The sequence below is a fragment of the Adelges cooleyi genome, unplaced genomic scaffold, assembly GCF_023614345.1.
Source record: "Adelges cooleyi isolate 19-005CV unplaced genomic scaffold, UGA_ACOO_1.1 ACOO_flye_CR_arks_rails_tigmint_CR_PRNA_30, whole genome shotgun sequence".
Classification (NCBI taxonomy): domain Eukaryota; kingdom Metazoa; phylum Arthropoda; class Insecta; order Hemiptera; family Adelgidae; genus Adelges; species Adelges cooleyi.
Genome location: NW_026095971.1, coordinates 23,990,287 through 24,004,500, shown reverse-complemented (window position 1 = coordinate 24,004,500; position 14,214 = coordinate 23,990,287). Strand labels below are relative to the sequence as shown.

Genomic DNA, 14,214 nt, shown 5'->3' with positions numbered 1-14,214 from the left:
AAGTTTTAGAAAATTGAATTTAAACTTGTAATGTTATGACATCAAAAACAATTGTAAATAGAAAAACGTGTCAAGAGGTCTATTTTGATGGACAGGGTTACCGTGTTGAATACCTGAGGTTGGTCAATTTGTAGTGTCTTCGGAGGATCATAGGTCGAGCTCGTGAAGTGTTTTTAATTGGTTGCAAAATGTTTGACGTACAATATGCCTGAGACAATCAAACGTATTACTCTGTTGTTGTTCTATAAAAACATAAATAATAATACTAATATTTCAAAGCAGTCTTGATGCGAAAACCACAAGTCATTTATAATTGAATTTTGAACTGTGCAATATCGTTATTTTTATTTTCCTTGTAATTGCACACATAAACATATTACGTATTATTATATTTATTTGTATATTAAATAGAATAGACGTGCCTATGCATTATCATAATATCTACGCACTACTTTGTAGAAAATAAATTGGATTTCTAATTAAACTAACAAATTATGTTTTAGAAAGTTTTTATCAACAGTCGGACATCGCGGCCGAAACGTTCTTCCGGCCTGTGGTTTTATGATTTATTGATACTGTTTCGGGAATTGATTTCTGTGGCAAAACGTTTGATTAAGATTCAGAAACATTTGTTTAGTTTATGAAGGGAGTGAAAGTTTATACCGTCCATTCGCTATAGGACAACAGCTAACGTTCCGGTGGCGGATCAACGATACGAATCAACCCTTTTTTTTATTAAATTTTAAGAGGCATTTATTTTTATTTTTTTTTTAATATCACGCCAAAACATAAACCCAAACCAAGAAACGTTGGTATTTTTATAAGTTACACACCGTGAGGAATATCTTGCGTGCATCAGTGGCGATTTGTTCTGTTAAATCCGAAACGGATTTCCTGTTACTTCAAACATAAAATACTTGCCTATACAGTAGAAGCTGATACACTTGAGCTGCTCAACAGCCACCTGTTCGCTACACACACACACCACCATCTGTTACATGCTTATGTTACGGTTGGCGAAAGCCGAATTTTCCATTTCATTGTTTTTTATCGAGCAACAAAGAAAATAAACGAAACATCAAAACAGTGATTATCGATTTTTTTTGTTTATTGTTTTTTTTTTCACTTACCTATAGGTTTTTTTGATTTTGTAAAGTATAAAAACCCAGTGTTAAACATTCATGTTGTATGTGCAGTATTTCTGTCAGTTTTTCCAACATAGTAAATGATTCTAAAAAAAAAAAATGTTTAACATGGATATGTTATCGGGCTGGATACAAGAAATGTACAATTTCACTTTGAGATTAGAGATAAGAGATGTGATAAGTGATAAGAGATAAGATAACCATTGATAAAATATTGGTTTTGTCCGTTATTTGCATTAAAATAACAAAAGAAAATTGATTATTTCATGTATAATGTTTCAATATTATAATAAGTCATTTTAATGAGCTTATCAATGTGCGATACATTGAATATTAGTTATGTTAATATTATAATTTTTATGACAAAACCGATGGGACATTTTACATTTTTATAGTTGAACCGGTTTTGACTATCATTGCAAAAAATTAAATCGATTAAATTGTACTCAAAGCAAAAGACTAAGACCAATTTTAGTCGACCTTGTTTTGACATATTTACTGTAATTTAACCGAGGTTCTGTTTATATTTACAGTTGTTGCGGACAACCGCTGTTACCTGGAAAATGGAGGGTCGGCCGAGAGCTTTTTTGTATCCGAAGACGTACCAGTTGGATCCATTATTGGTAGGCTAATTTTTTTTTCAATAATATCATTATCACATTAACCGATAATATTTAATAAGGCCAATAATACTATTCTAGGAATATTGAAGATAAATGGCGATCCGTCGGAAAATGGGAACGTCCAATTGACTCTTAAAGAGTCCGACAGTCCAGTTGCCATTTTACCTGGCACCAAAGAACTAACGTTGACAAAACTTTTGGACAAAGAAGTACGGATAGTATATTATGCTCATATCACGAGATACATTTTTACTGGGTTTTTAACGACTTGACGTTTTAACGAACTTGACATTTTATTGCAGGGCATATCAGGACCTTCTTCTGTTTACGTTAACGTTGTCTGTGAGCGAAAGCATACCGCTGATCCGGTTAGTAAAATTACATTCTAATAGGAACCTCATTGATGTGTAAAAAGGAAAATAAATGATGGGTTATGTTTTTTTTTTTTTGCTTAGAATTTTGCAATCCCCGTGAGCATCAGAGTAACTGATGCCAACGACAATGCGCCAGTGTTTGTTAATGCCCCTTATGTGCTCAACATATCCGAGGTAAAAACAAGAAATGTCAATATTATTAAATTACAATATTGATATTGACTATGATTAAATACTATTGCAGGTGACTGTGGTGGGAACTAGAGTTCTACAAGGAATCAAAGCAATTGACGCTGATCAACTTGGACCATTTTCTACTGTTCATTACACTGTTCTTCCAGGACCCCATTCGGTTAGTAACAGCTATAGTGAATGTATCTACTTAATATGCTGTGGTACAGCAGGTTAATTATATTAATTATTAGACAAAACAATAGAAAATGTACAAGCGCATTTGTTATATTTTAAGCAGCCAATTTTTGTAAATGGAATTAGAAAAAAACTCGAGGTAAGCAAACCTAGGCTAGAGCTTCAAAATGATTGTTAGACTACACTAGGCGAATAGGATATACAATGTATACCGTTTTAGATTAGTTAATTTTTGGTTGACAAGACTTCCGTGACTTGATAACACATCACGACAATATGTTTCAGGATTACTTTGTGTTCGTGAATGGTTTGGAAGGAACGTTGGTTTTGAGAAAAGCTTTGGACTATGAAACGCTCTCCAACTTCACCATAGGAATTCGAGCTCAAGTAAATTGCTACTCTGCTTTGCTTCGAAACATTTTGACCACTATAATTTTGCTGCGTTGTCGTTTGTTCTCAGGACCAAGGCAATCCTCCTCAGTATTCGGATACGGTTATCTTTGTTAACATCATCGATGCGGACGATCAGAACCCAAAGTTTTACGACGAAAGATACACAGCCACCCTACCGGATCACGCGGTTAAGGTAGCATAATATTCTACGCTAAATCAAGCATTTTATAGTAAACCCTATAATAACATGGTTAGTTGTGACTAAATGTGTAACGTTATTGATCCAGGGCACAAAACTCAGAGTATTCCCCAGAGAAATCGCAGCTTACGACCAAGATCTCGGGATCAACGCAAACATATTTTACACCCTTAATTCTGGTAAGTCAACGTGTATCCGATAAGTATTTATCATTATGCATATTTTAAATAAATCAAACATTTGTTCAATTTAGATTCTCAAGATTCTCGATACTTTGAACTGGACAGAGTTTCGGGCAGTGTTACCATCAAACGTGCCATTCCAGAAGATGACTTGCTTCAGCCAGCCACTATGGTTATTCGGGTACTTTCAGATTATATCAATACAAGTCTATATTATGTACACCTAACTAGTGATGCAATTTAAACTTAAAATAATCTACTTTAGGCTACCCAGTTTGATAACGCCGACCGGTACGCGTTGGCCACTCTTGCAATAAGTCGGCCAGGTACTTCGCTCAGGGAACTTCAATTCCTGCAGGATCACTATCAGGCTGGCGTGTTGGAAAACGTTCCACTGGATAGTGTCCTGATGACTGTGATCACTAACAAGCCAAAAGACAAACGTCTGAAATACTGGCTGAGCAATTATACGGACGTGTTCTCCATATCGGTCAACGGTGATATCGCGTTGAAAAAAACGCTGGATTATGAAACCATGGACAACTATGTGTTCTATGTTTTTGCTACCGATAGCTTTATGGTGAGATATTGAATTGAGTCTTTTGGCAATGGCAATTATATTGAAAATAAACTGTTACAATCGAAGAAACATACAAAGGACTACAAAATATTTAGTTGTAGTTTCGACAACTATTTTTTTTTTCGCTCATAAATAAATGATGTCGGATTAAAGTATGTACAAAGATAGGGTTACAGGGAACTTATCTTATTTGTAATGATAATACGAATATGTTGGACATTAGATTCTATACACTGCAATGATAAACAACCCATTTGTTTGTTATTATTTTTGATATAGCTTATGTTTAATTCAATGACAATACAAAATAAGCCAGTACAGTGTGGTCAAAGTGTAGTTTTACCCTTTTTTGAGTGGTTCTTCCTTAATAAAAAAAAAGCTTGATTACAGATTTAAAAAAAAAGACTGTAAATGCTACTGCTCCACACTATATCTATCTTCTGTTTAATTTTCAGACCTTAAGCCCTTAAAATTTGCTGGAAAAAACGAAATAAAAAAAGGGTTTCATTCCTTTCTATGGGAAAGGTTTATAGTATTTTTTTTAAAGTCGTTGATAATACTATGTCTAAAAAATATTCCATACAAATTTTGAACTAATTTGACAATTTTTCAAAAAAATTAAAGAGCTCCGTAGTTTTAAGATTCATTTATTTAAAAGAGCAATAGAGGACAGATTGAATAATCTTATAAAAATGAATTAAAAATAATTACAATACCACAATAAGAAAAATGTTGTATAAAACATTAAACAACATTATTTGAAACACTTCTCTAGTCAGCTAAAGAAATCGTAAAGAAAGAGATTAGAGATATGAGATACGTGATATAAATGATGATATAAGTGATAAATCATAATATTATCCATGATTCAATTTTTTTCTGTGTAGCGGAGAAAATAACTAGGTTTTTTTTCATGTAGTTTATTACTAAACGATGAAAGAAAGAAAGCTTAATATTTTGAACTATGACGTACAACTGAAAGAAACGTTTAAAAAACGGTTATATGTTGTAGAACACATCTGCGTTTGTCAACATCACCGTGTTGAACGTAAACGACTGGGATCCTCGGTTTCGGTACCCTCAGTATGAGTTTTACGTGCCAGACATATCACTGTCCGAACTACTACCCGGTACGGTCATCGGTAAAGTCGAAGCAGCCGACGGGGACCGCGGGGATCGCGTTAGTTTGGCTTTGCGTGGTCCCGAATCGAGGCAAGTCTAACATATTATATTATTTTCATTTATTGCCCCTCGTTCACCTCGTTTGACTCTGACGATAATAATAATTGCTTTTCAAACAGAATGTTCGCCATCGAGGATTCCGGGGACATTGTCTTGGGCGATATATCGGACCTTGGTACTTCGACGGCACACCTGGTGGCCGTGGCAACGGACACCGGCATCCCTCCGAGACAAGTAATAACTGAACTCAATTCGTTATGAATTCACTATCTAAGAGACCACTTTTGCACAGGCTTCGGTTCCGGTAATCGTACACTTGCCGGACACTATGGTCAGGGCGGCCGGCCGAACGTCTTCGGCCAATAGTTACACTGTCGTGGTGGTGTTTGGGATCATCTTGGGCGTGCTGAGTCTGGTGATAATTGCTCTGATCGTGCACATCCAGAAGAGGTACCCGTTTTAGAATGATAGTCCGAAACGTGATCAATTGTGGCACTAGAATAATAACAATTAAATGCTAACTATTTGTTTTCAAGCAAACGACCGAAAATCGGACCACCGTCCACCTTTGATGTGCGTAACAAATTCGAAGGATTCAAACGCACCAACCCGATATACGACGAAAAACGATTGGTGGGCGTGGGCACAAAAATGCAAAATCCTCTGTTCAATCCCAAAGAAGAATCGACCGATCCTCTGTACACGGCCACGGTCAAAAGTTAGTATAGGTAGTTTATTGATGGTAGAACAACCATGGCTGGAGAGCGGATTTTCACATAATATTATATTTACTTGCTTTGTGCAGCTCAACGGGGGTTAAAAGTGTGGACGATTTGTCGATCACAGAGTTTGTAGAAAACAAATGTTTTACATATTTGGCCATTTTTTTTTTTTGGAGATTAGACCATATTTTGCATAATTCACAATATATTGCATTTAAATGTCTGTAAAATATCGTACTTTTTGTTGTTCTTATTAAATATGTATTGATTTTATGAGAGTCTGTTACTACGAATAAATTAATTACCAAAGAAATTATGAGCAATAATAATAGTTAACATTATGTGACATTAGGTTGTTGTCCCTATTCAATTAAAATGATTTCCTTATGATTTGTTGTTACAATTTAGAACATTTGATACTTTTTTATAACATACATATTTGTATATAAATAGAGAGAGAGAGGGGGGGGGGATTTTTAGGCTTTCATATATTTATTGTCCCAATGCACAAAATATAATTTTGCATATTAGAACATATGTTGGAGACTATTTTAAGGGTTAAGCATTTTTTAAACCCATTTTACCGATTTTCAATGGAATATTTCAAGATTTGATTAGTGCAATTCCATATGTAATTATTGCACTGTAAATAAATATTATGTTGATTTTACCGCAGACTAAACAAAACCAGATGGTGCACTTCGCCATTTTCCAATAACTGAAACACTCCTTTAATTTAGCGTGACCACTTTTGTTCTCATTACATTGTCATCTCCGCTACGCTCGTTCTCTGTTACATTTTATTGTCTACTGTCCAAAATTCTGACTCGTACAACACTGCCGGCCTAACTACCGTCCTATACAGTTTACCTTTCAATCCTGTAGGCGTCCTCTTGTCACACAACTTCGTTGCCGCGAATAAAGTGCACTATTTGAGATTTATTCGATTTATGTACCTAGTAGTATATATTATTATATTCTCACGTGCTCGTTGACGTTTTTTAGCGACCAGAATGTTTCCGGGCACCGCTTCGACCAACGGCCGAGCTAAGATGACAGGTACTGTGCAACAAGCCATTCCTCGGACTCGTCATAAATTTCCAGCACCAGCTCCGCCGCAAGTACCGAAAGTGGGCGGTAACGGTGGTCGGTCGCCGGCGGGTTCTTCGACCACGACCACCACGGCTACACCTAGCCCGGTCAACAGGTTCTCCAGGACGCCTCACTGGCCCACAGAAGCCATTCCTAAGCGAGTGAAGAAACTCAGCTGGGACGATCGTAATTCTTGTGCTCATATGACGGTACTTGCATGATTTTGATTTTGGTGTATCGCCGAACCAACAGTAACCGCTTGGCCGTGTATTAGTGGGTTTCCCGACAATGGAGACTTGATTGTGTCCTAAAATTTGAATTTCAGTACTGTCAATGTCGAATCATCATCCACGTTGAACAGCCCTTTTTATTTTAAGCCGCCCCCCACACTAGAGTCGAGTCTAATTTGGTGAAACGCGCTATAGTATTATTATTATTATCATCATATTTGATTGCAATGTCCAAACTAGTTTTAAATTTACAAAGGTTCTGATCGCCTTATAAGGGAATTGATCTGTTTTATCTATTACTTAACATGACGTTAGTTTCAAATCATAATATACAATTTATAATGACCTCAAGCAATAACTTGTACAATGTAAAACAGATACAATCACTAAATAATGTAAAAAAAACTGTTTTTTAATACTAAAAATATCTCAAATTTAATTTATTTAATTACAAAATACTGCATTTTTTAAAAATAATAAACGGTTTCTTAAATAACCTAGTAAAGTAGTCAAAGAAACTAAAATGGCTTTTACTAATAGAAAAAATTATATAAATTTAAAATCATACTTTGGAGCTTACACAAATCAACCTGAACATTAGTTGACATAGTAGAAATTAATCTAACCACTTTTTTCTTAAATATTGCCTATATAAAACTCTTTAAAAACCGCCCGCTTCTAATCCTCTTAACCAAATACAGTATTTTTTTTTTAAGTTGATGACTCAATTCTCTTCACACATATCTATTGGTCCGAAAACGGGATAGGGATACAAAACACGTTTAAACTCATCATCATGTCTTCTTAAAGACAACTTCTCCGTTTTTTCCAAATTTAGACTTAAAGTATACTTATTATAAAAAAAAACAGTTACGGAAGATTTACCTTAAAATAAAAAAATATTCTCCTGCCTTAGTAGCAAAGCCTAAAACAAATGAAATAGGTAGACAATTTAATATTAAACAAACATAATGATATATTATACATTAGAGTTGTTAGTGCATTATGATAAAGACCTCTGTGTTAAAATGTATTTAAATAATTGTATTGGCAAATACTACAATAATGTCGATAAGCGAGTATGCGTGCTAGTAGATAAGCTTAATTGTGTTGAAACAGATTAGACAAAGTGATACAACACACATTGAGGAAGACCACATTTGGAAAATTACATCTAAAAAATAAATTGTGGTTGAATAGTTCACATAAAAGTATGAGCGTTCAACAGTTTAAAATCGCCATTTATACAAAATGTGTTACTGTTTCATTTTAATCCATTGTTGTTTATGAATTACTATTGTGATAAGCAAATTATTCAAGTTAGATGTTTGTAACAACACTTAGTTCATTGGTGTTGATTAGACATGTATGTTTTAAATTTCCATGATGAAATTTTTCGACATTGACAGTTTTGTGGAATATTTATTTTTAACTTTCATAACGCTGTGATGTATATTTTGAGAGCCACTTGTTATTAGCAGCCAATTCAGTTATATGCATATTTTGGGAGCCAATCATTTTTATTTACATGGCAGTATATGTTGCCTAAGTACATAGCTCCTTATCCCTAATCCAATATTGATTATAATACTCAATGAGATGCAAAACAAACACAATAATATCCCAAACCCCAGTATTAGTCAATAATGACCGTTCTCGCCAGTTTAGCTTAACGTTGAACTTTGAAATATAGTCTGGCATTAATTTTAGTAATTTGGAAAACTAAATGTTTACTTAATTTTCAAACTGACTAGATATAATAATATATGTGTATACATTTTTCAACTAATTATAAATAAAACATTTTTCAGCGAGAAATTGATCCCAGCGTCAGTGTCACACCAGTCGAAGAAACCAGAAGGGACGATCATTTAACTGTTTATTTTTAATCAATTGTTTCTTGTATTAAATTCATAATATATTTTAACTTTTATTCTTCCGTTATAAAACGTTTATATATATATATATATATATTTTTATGTGTAATGTGTGTGATAAGATCAAAATTATATCTGTAAGGTATTTATTATTGTTGTACATAGTTCATTGGCGCAACCGACTTTAAAACATACTCTTTTATGACCTCGCCAAATTTGTGATAAACATTTTAGTAAAAAATTAAATAAAATACAGTTTATTGAAATGAAGTATGATTTCCTTATTAACACTATATGGCCTGTTTTTTTAATCACTTACATTGAAACCGTTTTATCGCATCAGGCACCATTAATAATATTTGGTTAGTAAGTTTGAGCTAATCTCAATGGTCTATTACAAAAACATTTTAAAAGTATTAAATTATAAATTATTTTTCTTGGTATTTTAATAACAGTCAAATGTTGACTAACGGTAATTATTATTATTTTTTTTTTTATATAAAAATCGTATATTTGCATACATTTTTTTGTAGGTATTATGACATTAAAAAAAAAAACCATTTTTTTTTTTATTGGAAGGTTAAAAAATATTTTAGGGGACTAGGGGCTAACCGGTTCCCAACTTAGGCCTTAAGTTGCGCCAATGTGTTAATAGTTTCAATAACTATTATCATTTATTTTTAAGACTTATAAAAATAGCAGATACTACCCTATGTTTTTTGTGCATAAATAAATATTTTATTATTGTATAATCAGTAAAAAAAAACAATTGTTTGTTTAAATTCTAATTTTCCGACGTTCTTATATTTTTTCAGATATTTTTTATACTTATGTACGTTTAATTGTACAGACTGAAGAATATAATTTTTTATAATAAATAGAAAAATGCCAATTTATTTTACAACACTCTCTCTGTTACCTTTAAAATATTTTGTTTCTTATTATTATCACAGCGAATCGCTTTGTAAGAAATGCAAAATTCTAGTCTACAGTATATACATGTAGAAAAAAAAATATTGTGTAATTTTAAAACTATTAATATTAACATGTAGTGCGCTTTTTAATCGCGTGACTAAATCAGCAGACTGCTGTTGTGCAATTCTCTCGAGAAAATTCTAGAAAACCTAATTATTGATTTTATACATTTTAAAAGGACTTTATTTTATTATAGTAATAACATAATAATGGTTTTTTTTTTTAAACCAACTTGCAATTCAGAAAATTCCTTTAAAATCGATTTTAATTTTCCTTTTTAGAGAAAATATTATAAACTGATACACTTCTGTCTCATAAAAATATATTTTAAAAGTTTAAATTTTGAAACGCTACATCATTTAATCTAAAACATTAAATTCTAGGCTCTCCAAAAGTGTAGGTATTAAGTCACAAAATGTAAATTTACAATATGTTTTTATACAATGAGATCTCAACCGTTTACATTTATTTTTGGTTTTTACCCCTGCTAAAACTAAAATATTCCTATGTTACCATTTTAAAAGTAGATAGAGCTCTAGAAAAAATCGAAAAAGATACAAGTTTGAATATTTTCTAATATAGGAAAATTGTTTAAACTCAAATGGGTCGAAAAAGACAAACTACAAAATCACAATTATCTCAAGAGTAATACTAGTGTATACATAGGCCGCATAATAGTATTGTTATGAACTTGAATAATATCTACAACTTGGACTAAAACGATAACGTATACGTCAAAACTATACTCGTTTTTAGTATGATATAAACAATACAAATATTATTTTATGAAATTGTGTCAAGTAGACTTTGAGTTTGTTATCGGCTAGACTGACATCTTACCGAAGGTTATATTATTTACATAAATAGTGTTTGATAATATTTACCGACGAACGTTTTTCAAATAGTTCAAGGTCTTACACCTTAGCCTTATTCTTTGACTCGAGTGAACTTCCGGTAAAAAATACAATAATATGATCAATGATGACAAAGTAATGTGTACACTATACCAGTGTTGAGAAGGAATTCGTTCCAAAAGGAACGGATAGATGCTATTATATTTAAATTCTTATAAAACAAATTATGTTTACTTATTTTTTGGAAATAATTTATATTTGTTCTATTTATTAATACACAAATAAGTAATAATCATTAACGTACTTATAGAAAATAGTTTTTGAAAAAAAAAATAATTATTACAATAACATTAATATGTTAATGATCAAAATGATTAACAAGAAAATAATGCAATAATATTAAGTAGAATCAAATACATACTTACAGTAAATTGAACAGGTATGGGTGGAGGGGTAGAAGGTGCAAGCCACAAGGATACGTTAGAAACCGGAATAATAAAATCCTCGGTCGACGGGCATGTCCGGGTACCGTTGCTTGCTTCTTTGGCTCGTGGCCATGGCCTGTACCCTCACGAGCCTATACACATACTACTCCATACTTTTATGCATTTTAAATAAACAACAGAGTACAACCTATTGATAGAAAAACTTTGGCGTGTAAGACTTTTAGTATAAGATCGTTTACTCTGTTCAAAGTCTAAGAGTACTAGCTGATTTTTGTTTCTGGGTTTGGCGCTCATAGATGATGATGTATTTTTAAAAAAAGAAATATAGTCTTGTAAATAAAATCACATCCGGCTTACAGTCTGTGGCAAAGCACTACGCCTCTTTTTAAGGACTCCTTCGAAAGGCCTGAAGTCAAAAATAATAATTTTTTATTTGCAAATTTTATGGCTATGCCAATTAAATTATTTTCAATTGTTACAAGTTGTAACCGTTGCTGCTGCTACTGTACGACGATCGACGGTCATTTAATATTGTGTTTAAACACACAAAACTCCTTCCGGTCCATTGTTCTAACATTGTGTGTAATTAACCCGTGGCGATACGGCTAATCGAGAAAAGTTAACACGTGCTACCGTAAATCGTGCGATTCGTACAACCATAAGACGTATTTCCACACAAAGCCCGACTATTAGTGTTTTTGTGTTTCTTTTTTTTAAATGTCTTCAATTTATGATCGTCACACACAAGCGGTGAGTAGTTTAAAAAAAAAAATCCTATGATCGCCCCTCGTGTTGACGGTGTGGTTTCCTTCTCTAATTAATTTTCTCAACAACCTTCGGATAAATGCCTGTGTTCCACTCGGTGTAAACAGTGAGTTGTACTTGCGACACGTTTGATATGTAACAATGAGATGCCATAATTTACAATTACACAGCACTGCTTCGTGGTCGTCAGTAAAATATTATACAAAAACAATTTGTATATTTTCTTGGATTTTTTTTTTTTGCAAGAATGCAACACACTCATAGAGTTATGTAGGTACATACCTACACCTATAGTTACACGGGACCGGCGCGGCGGAAATATACTATTATCAAAAAATTTCATCGATTATTTAAAAAAAAAAATCATCTATACTTATTCTCCTAAGATACCTAATAACGACCGAAAAATAACTTTCATTTTGAAATCACATAATTTATTTTTTTACACAGCATGACAATATTAGATAGGTTATAACAATACAAATTCATTTAACACATATTAACAAATTTTACATTTTAACAAAGTTTAAAGTACAACATCACACAGTCACAAATACAACATAATTAAACAATTGAATATATTAAATACAAATCATAAAAACACAAGATATTATTTTAAGCACAAGATATTATACAAGGTTGACATTCAAAATATTAAATACAAATAAAACAATTGAAAATAATTATATACAAAACATAAAAACACAAAATTATTTATAGCACAAGATATTATACAAGGTTAACATGGGTACAAGAAAAATTTAAACACATTGAATTTATATTCAATGTGTAATCCTTTTTACGATATTTACATATTAATATATATAAATATCACTACAAAATAAATACATGGTTACCAAATAGTACTCGTTTACCACCACGCCGTAAACAAATATAAAGTTGATAGTAGCTACCCATATGGAATTCATTTCGCCTTGCCGCCGCACTTTGCAATCAGTTTGCGATTGGTTTTGGTCAAAGCGTCGACTTCTTTTTGTAGTGTTTGGACTTTATTCGTTAACATTTCCGCGTTCCTGTTATAAACTTTATTATCGGAGTCCATCTTTTTGCGAAGCTCAGTTTCGGCGGCGAAACGTTTTGCTTTCAGATCGAAAATCTATCAAAGAAAAAAAAATTCACCAAAAATTCAGGATGGAATCTCCCTCGTTCGTTCGAGCCCTACCGGAGCCGGTGTACATTTCTACTTACCAATTTATCTTTCATCAAAATTTGCGCATCTTTTTGCTTCGATGTTTGTTGCATCTTAGCTATTTGTTCTCTGAGTTCAGCAATGATAGCCGTGCAAGAAGCATGCGGGTCTTCGGTTTTTTGCATTTTAAACGGCGGCGGAAGCGAAAAATCCGGTACACCATCGTCGTCGGATCTGCAAACATATGAGAAAAACCAAATAATTTTTTTTCATAATTTTCAGAGTTAATCATCAACCGACCTTCCACGTTTTCCGGACAACGCTGGCTTCTTTTCGGCGAGGTGTCCCTCGAAAGACTTGATGTCACTCATTTTTGTTATAGGTAAAAATGAAAAAACAAAGAATAAACAATTTATATATTATGCGAATAAATTATGATATGTGAAAACACAACCAAGACTAACTATGTTGCTTAATGAAATAAACCGTGGTTTCTATGATACCGGCGCCTTGGCGATCCGAATAATGACAATAATTATAAATATATACAAAATATACATCTAATCGTAGGTCTTTGGATATTTCACACAAACTAGTTAAATAGAGTACTATTTTATGAAATGTATCGACTAATTCCATACCTCTAATCATAGGAGAATTTCGAATAGTACATATTAAAAAGTATTTTGTTGTCTAAATATTATACTTGGCGTTGCATCTGGGCCAGGACACATCATGTTTTAAAACTTAAGCGGTTTAGAGCTTCTGAAAAAAAACTATTTCAACAGCATTGGACCAAAGCGATTATAAACTAAATATTATGGGAGATTATAATATCACCTAATAATAAAAAATTTAAAATTTACATGAGTGCATGAGATTGCCAATGACATAAAAATGATTATTATATACAGCAGAAACATTTTATTTAGTTCATAACCTCTCAGTTCAGCAACACTGCTCTTTTATTTGTATTAGGACTTGACACTTGGCCAGTTTATTTATTACTTTATTCATTGGAATATCGATTAAGGAATAAAATTAGCAAAATGTAAT

General features: G+C 32.7%; 1 protein-coding gene across 2 annotated transcripts in view; it reads left to right on the top strand.

Moving 5' to 3' along the window:
* LOC126837962 (protocadherin Fat 4) overlaps nt 1–9,785 on the top strand; it is a 35,808-nt gene extending 26,023 nt beyond the window's left edge. For both annotated transcript variants that reach the window (XM_050571999.1, XM_050572000.1), the window contains exons 3-18: nt 1,679–1,768; nt 1,847–1,977; nt 2,071–2,136; nt 2,224–2,316; nt 2,387–2,494; nt 2,797–2,898; nt 2,972–3,097; nt 3,192–3,282; nt 3,357–3,466; nt 3,551–3,865; nt 4,878–5,077; nt 5,167–5,281; nt 5,340–5,497; nt 5,584–5,765; nt 6,775–7,070; nt 8,903–9,785. In XM_050571999.1, the coding sequence (XP_050427956.1) occupies nt 1,679–1,768; nt 1,847–1,977; nt 2,071–2,136; nt 2,224–2,316; nt 2,387–2,494; nt 2,797–2,898; nt 2,972–3,097; nt 3,192–3,282; nt 3,357–3,466; nt 3,551–3,865; nt 4,878–5,077; nt 5,167–5,281; nt 5,340–5,497; nt 5,584–5,765; nt 6,775–7,070; nt 8,903–8,980 (2,261 nt within the window). In that variant the 3' untranslated portion in view covers nt 8,981–9,785. The remainder of the gene's footprint in view (nt 1–1,678; nt 1,769–1,846; nt 1,978–2,070; nt 2,137–2,223; nt 2,317–2,386; nt 2,495–2,796; nt 2,899–2,971; nt 3,098–3,191; nt 3,283–3,356; nt 3,467–3,550; nt 3,866–4,877; nt 5,078–5,166; nt 5,282–5,339; nt 5,498–5,583; nt 5,766–6,774; nt 7,071–8,902) is intronic.
* Nucleotides 9,786–14,214: the final 4,429 nt, after the last annotated feature.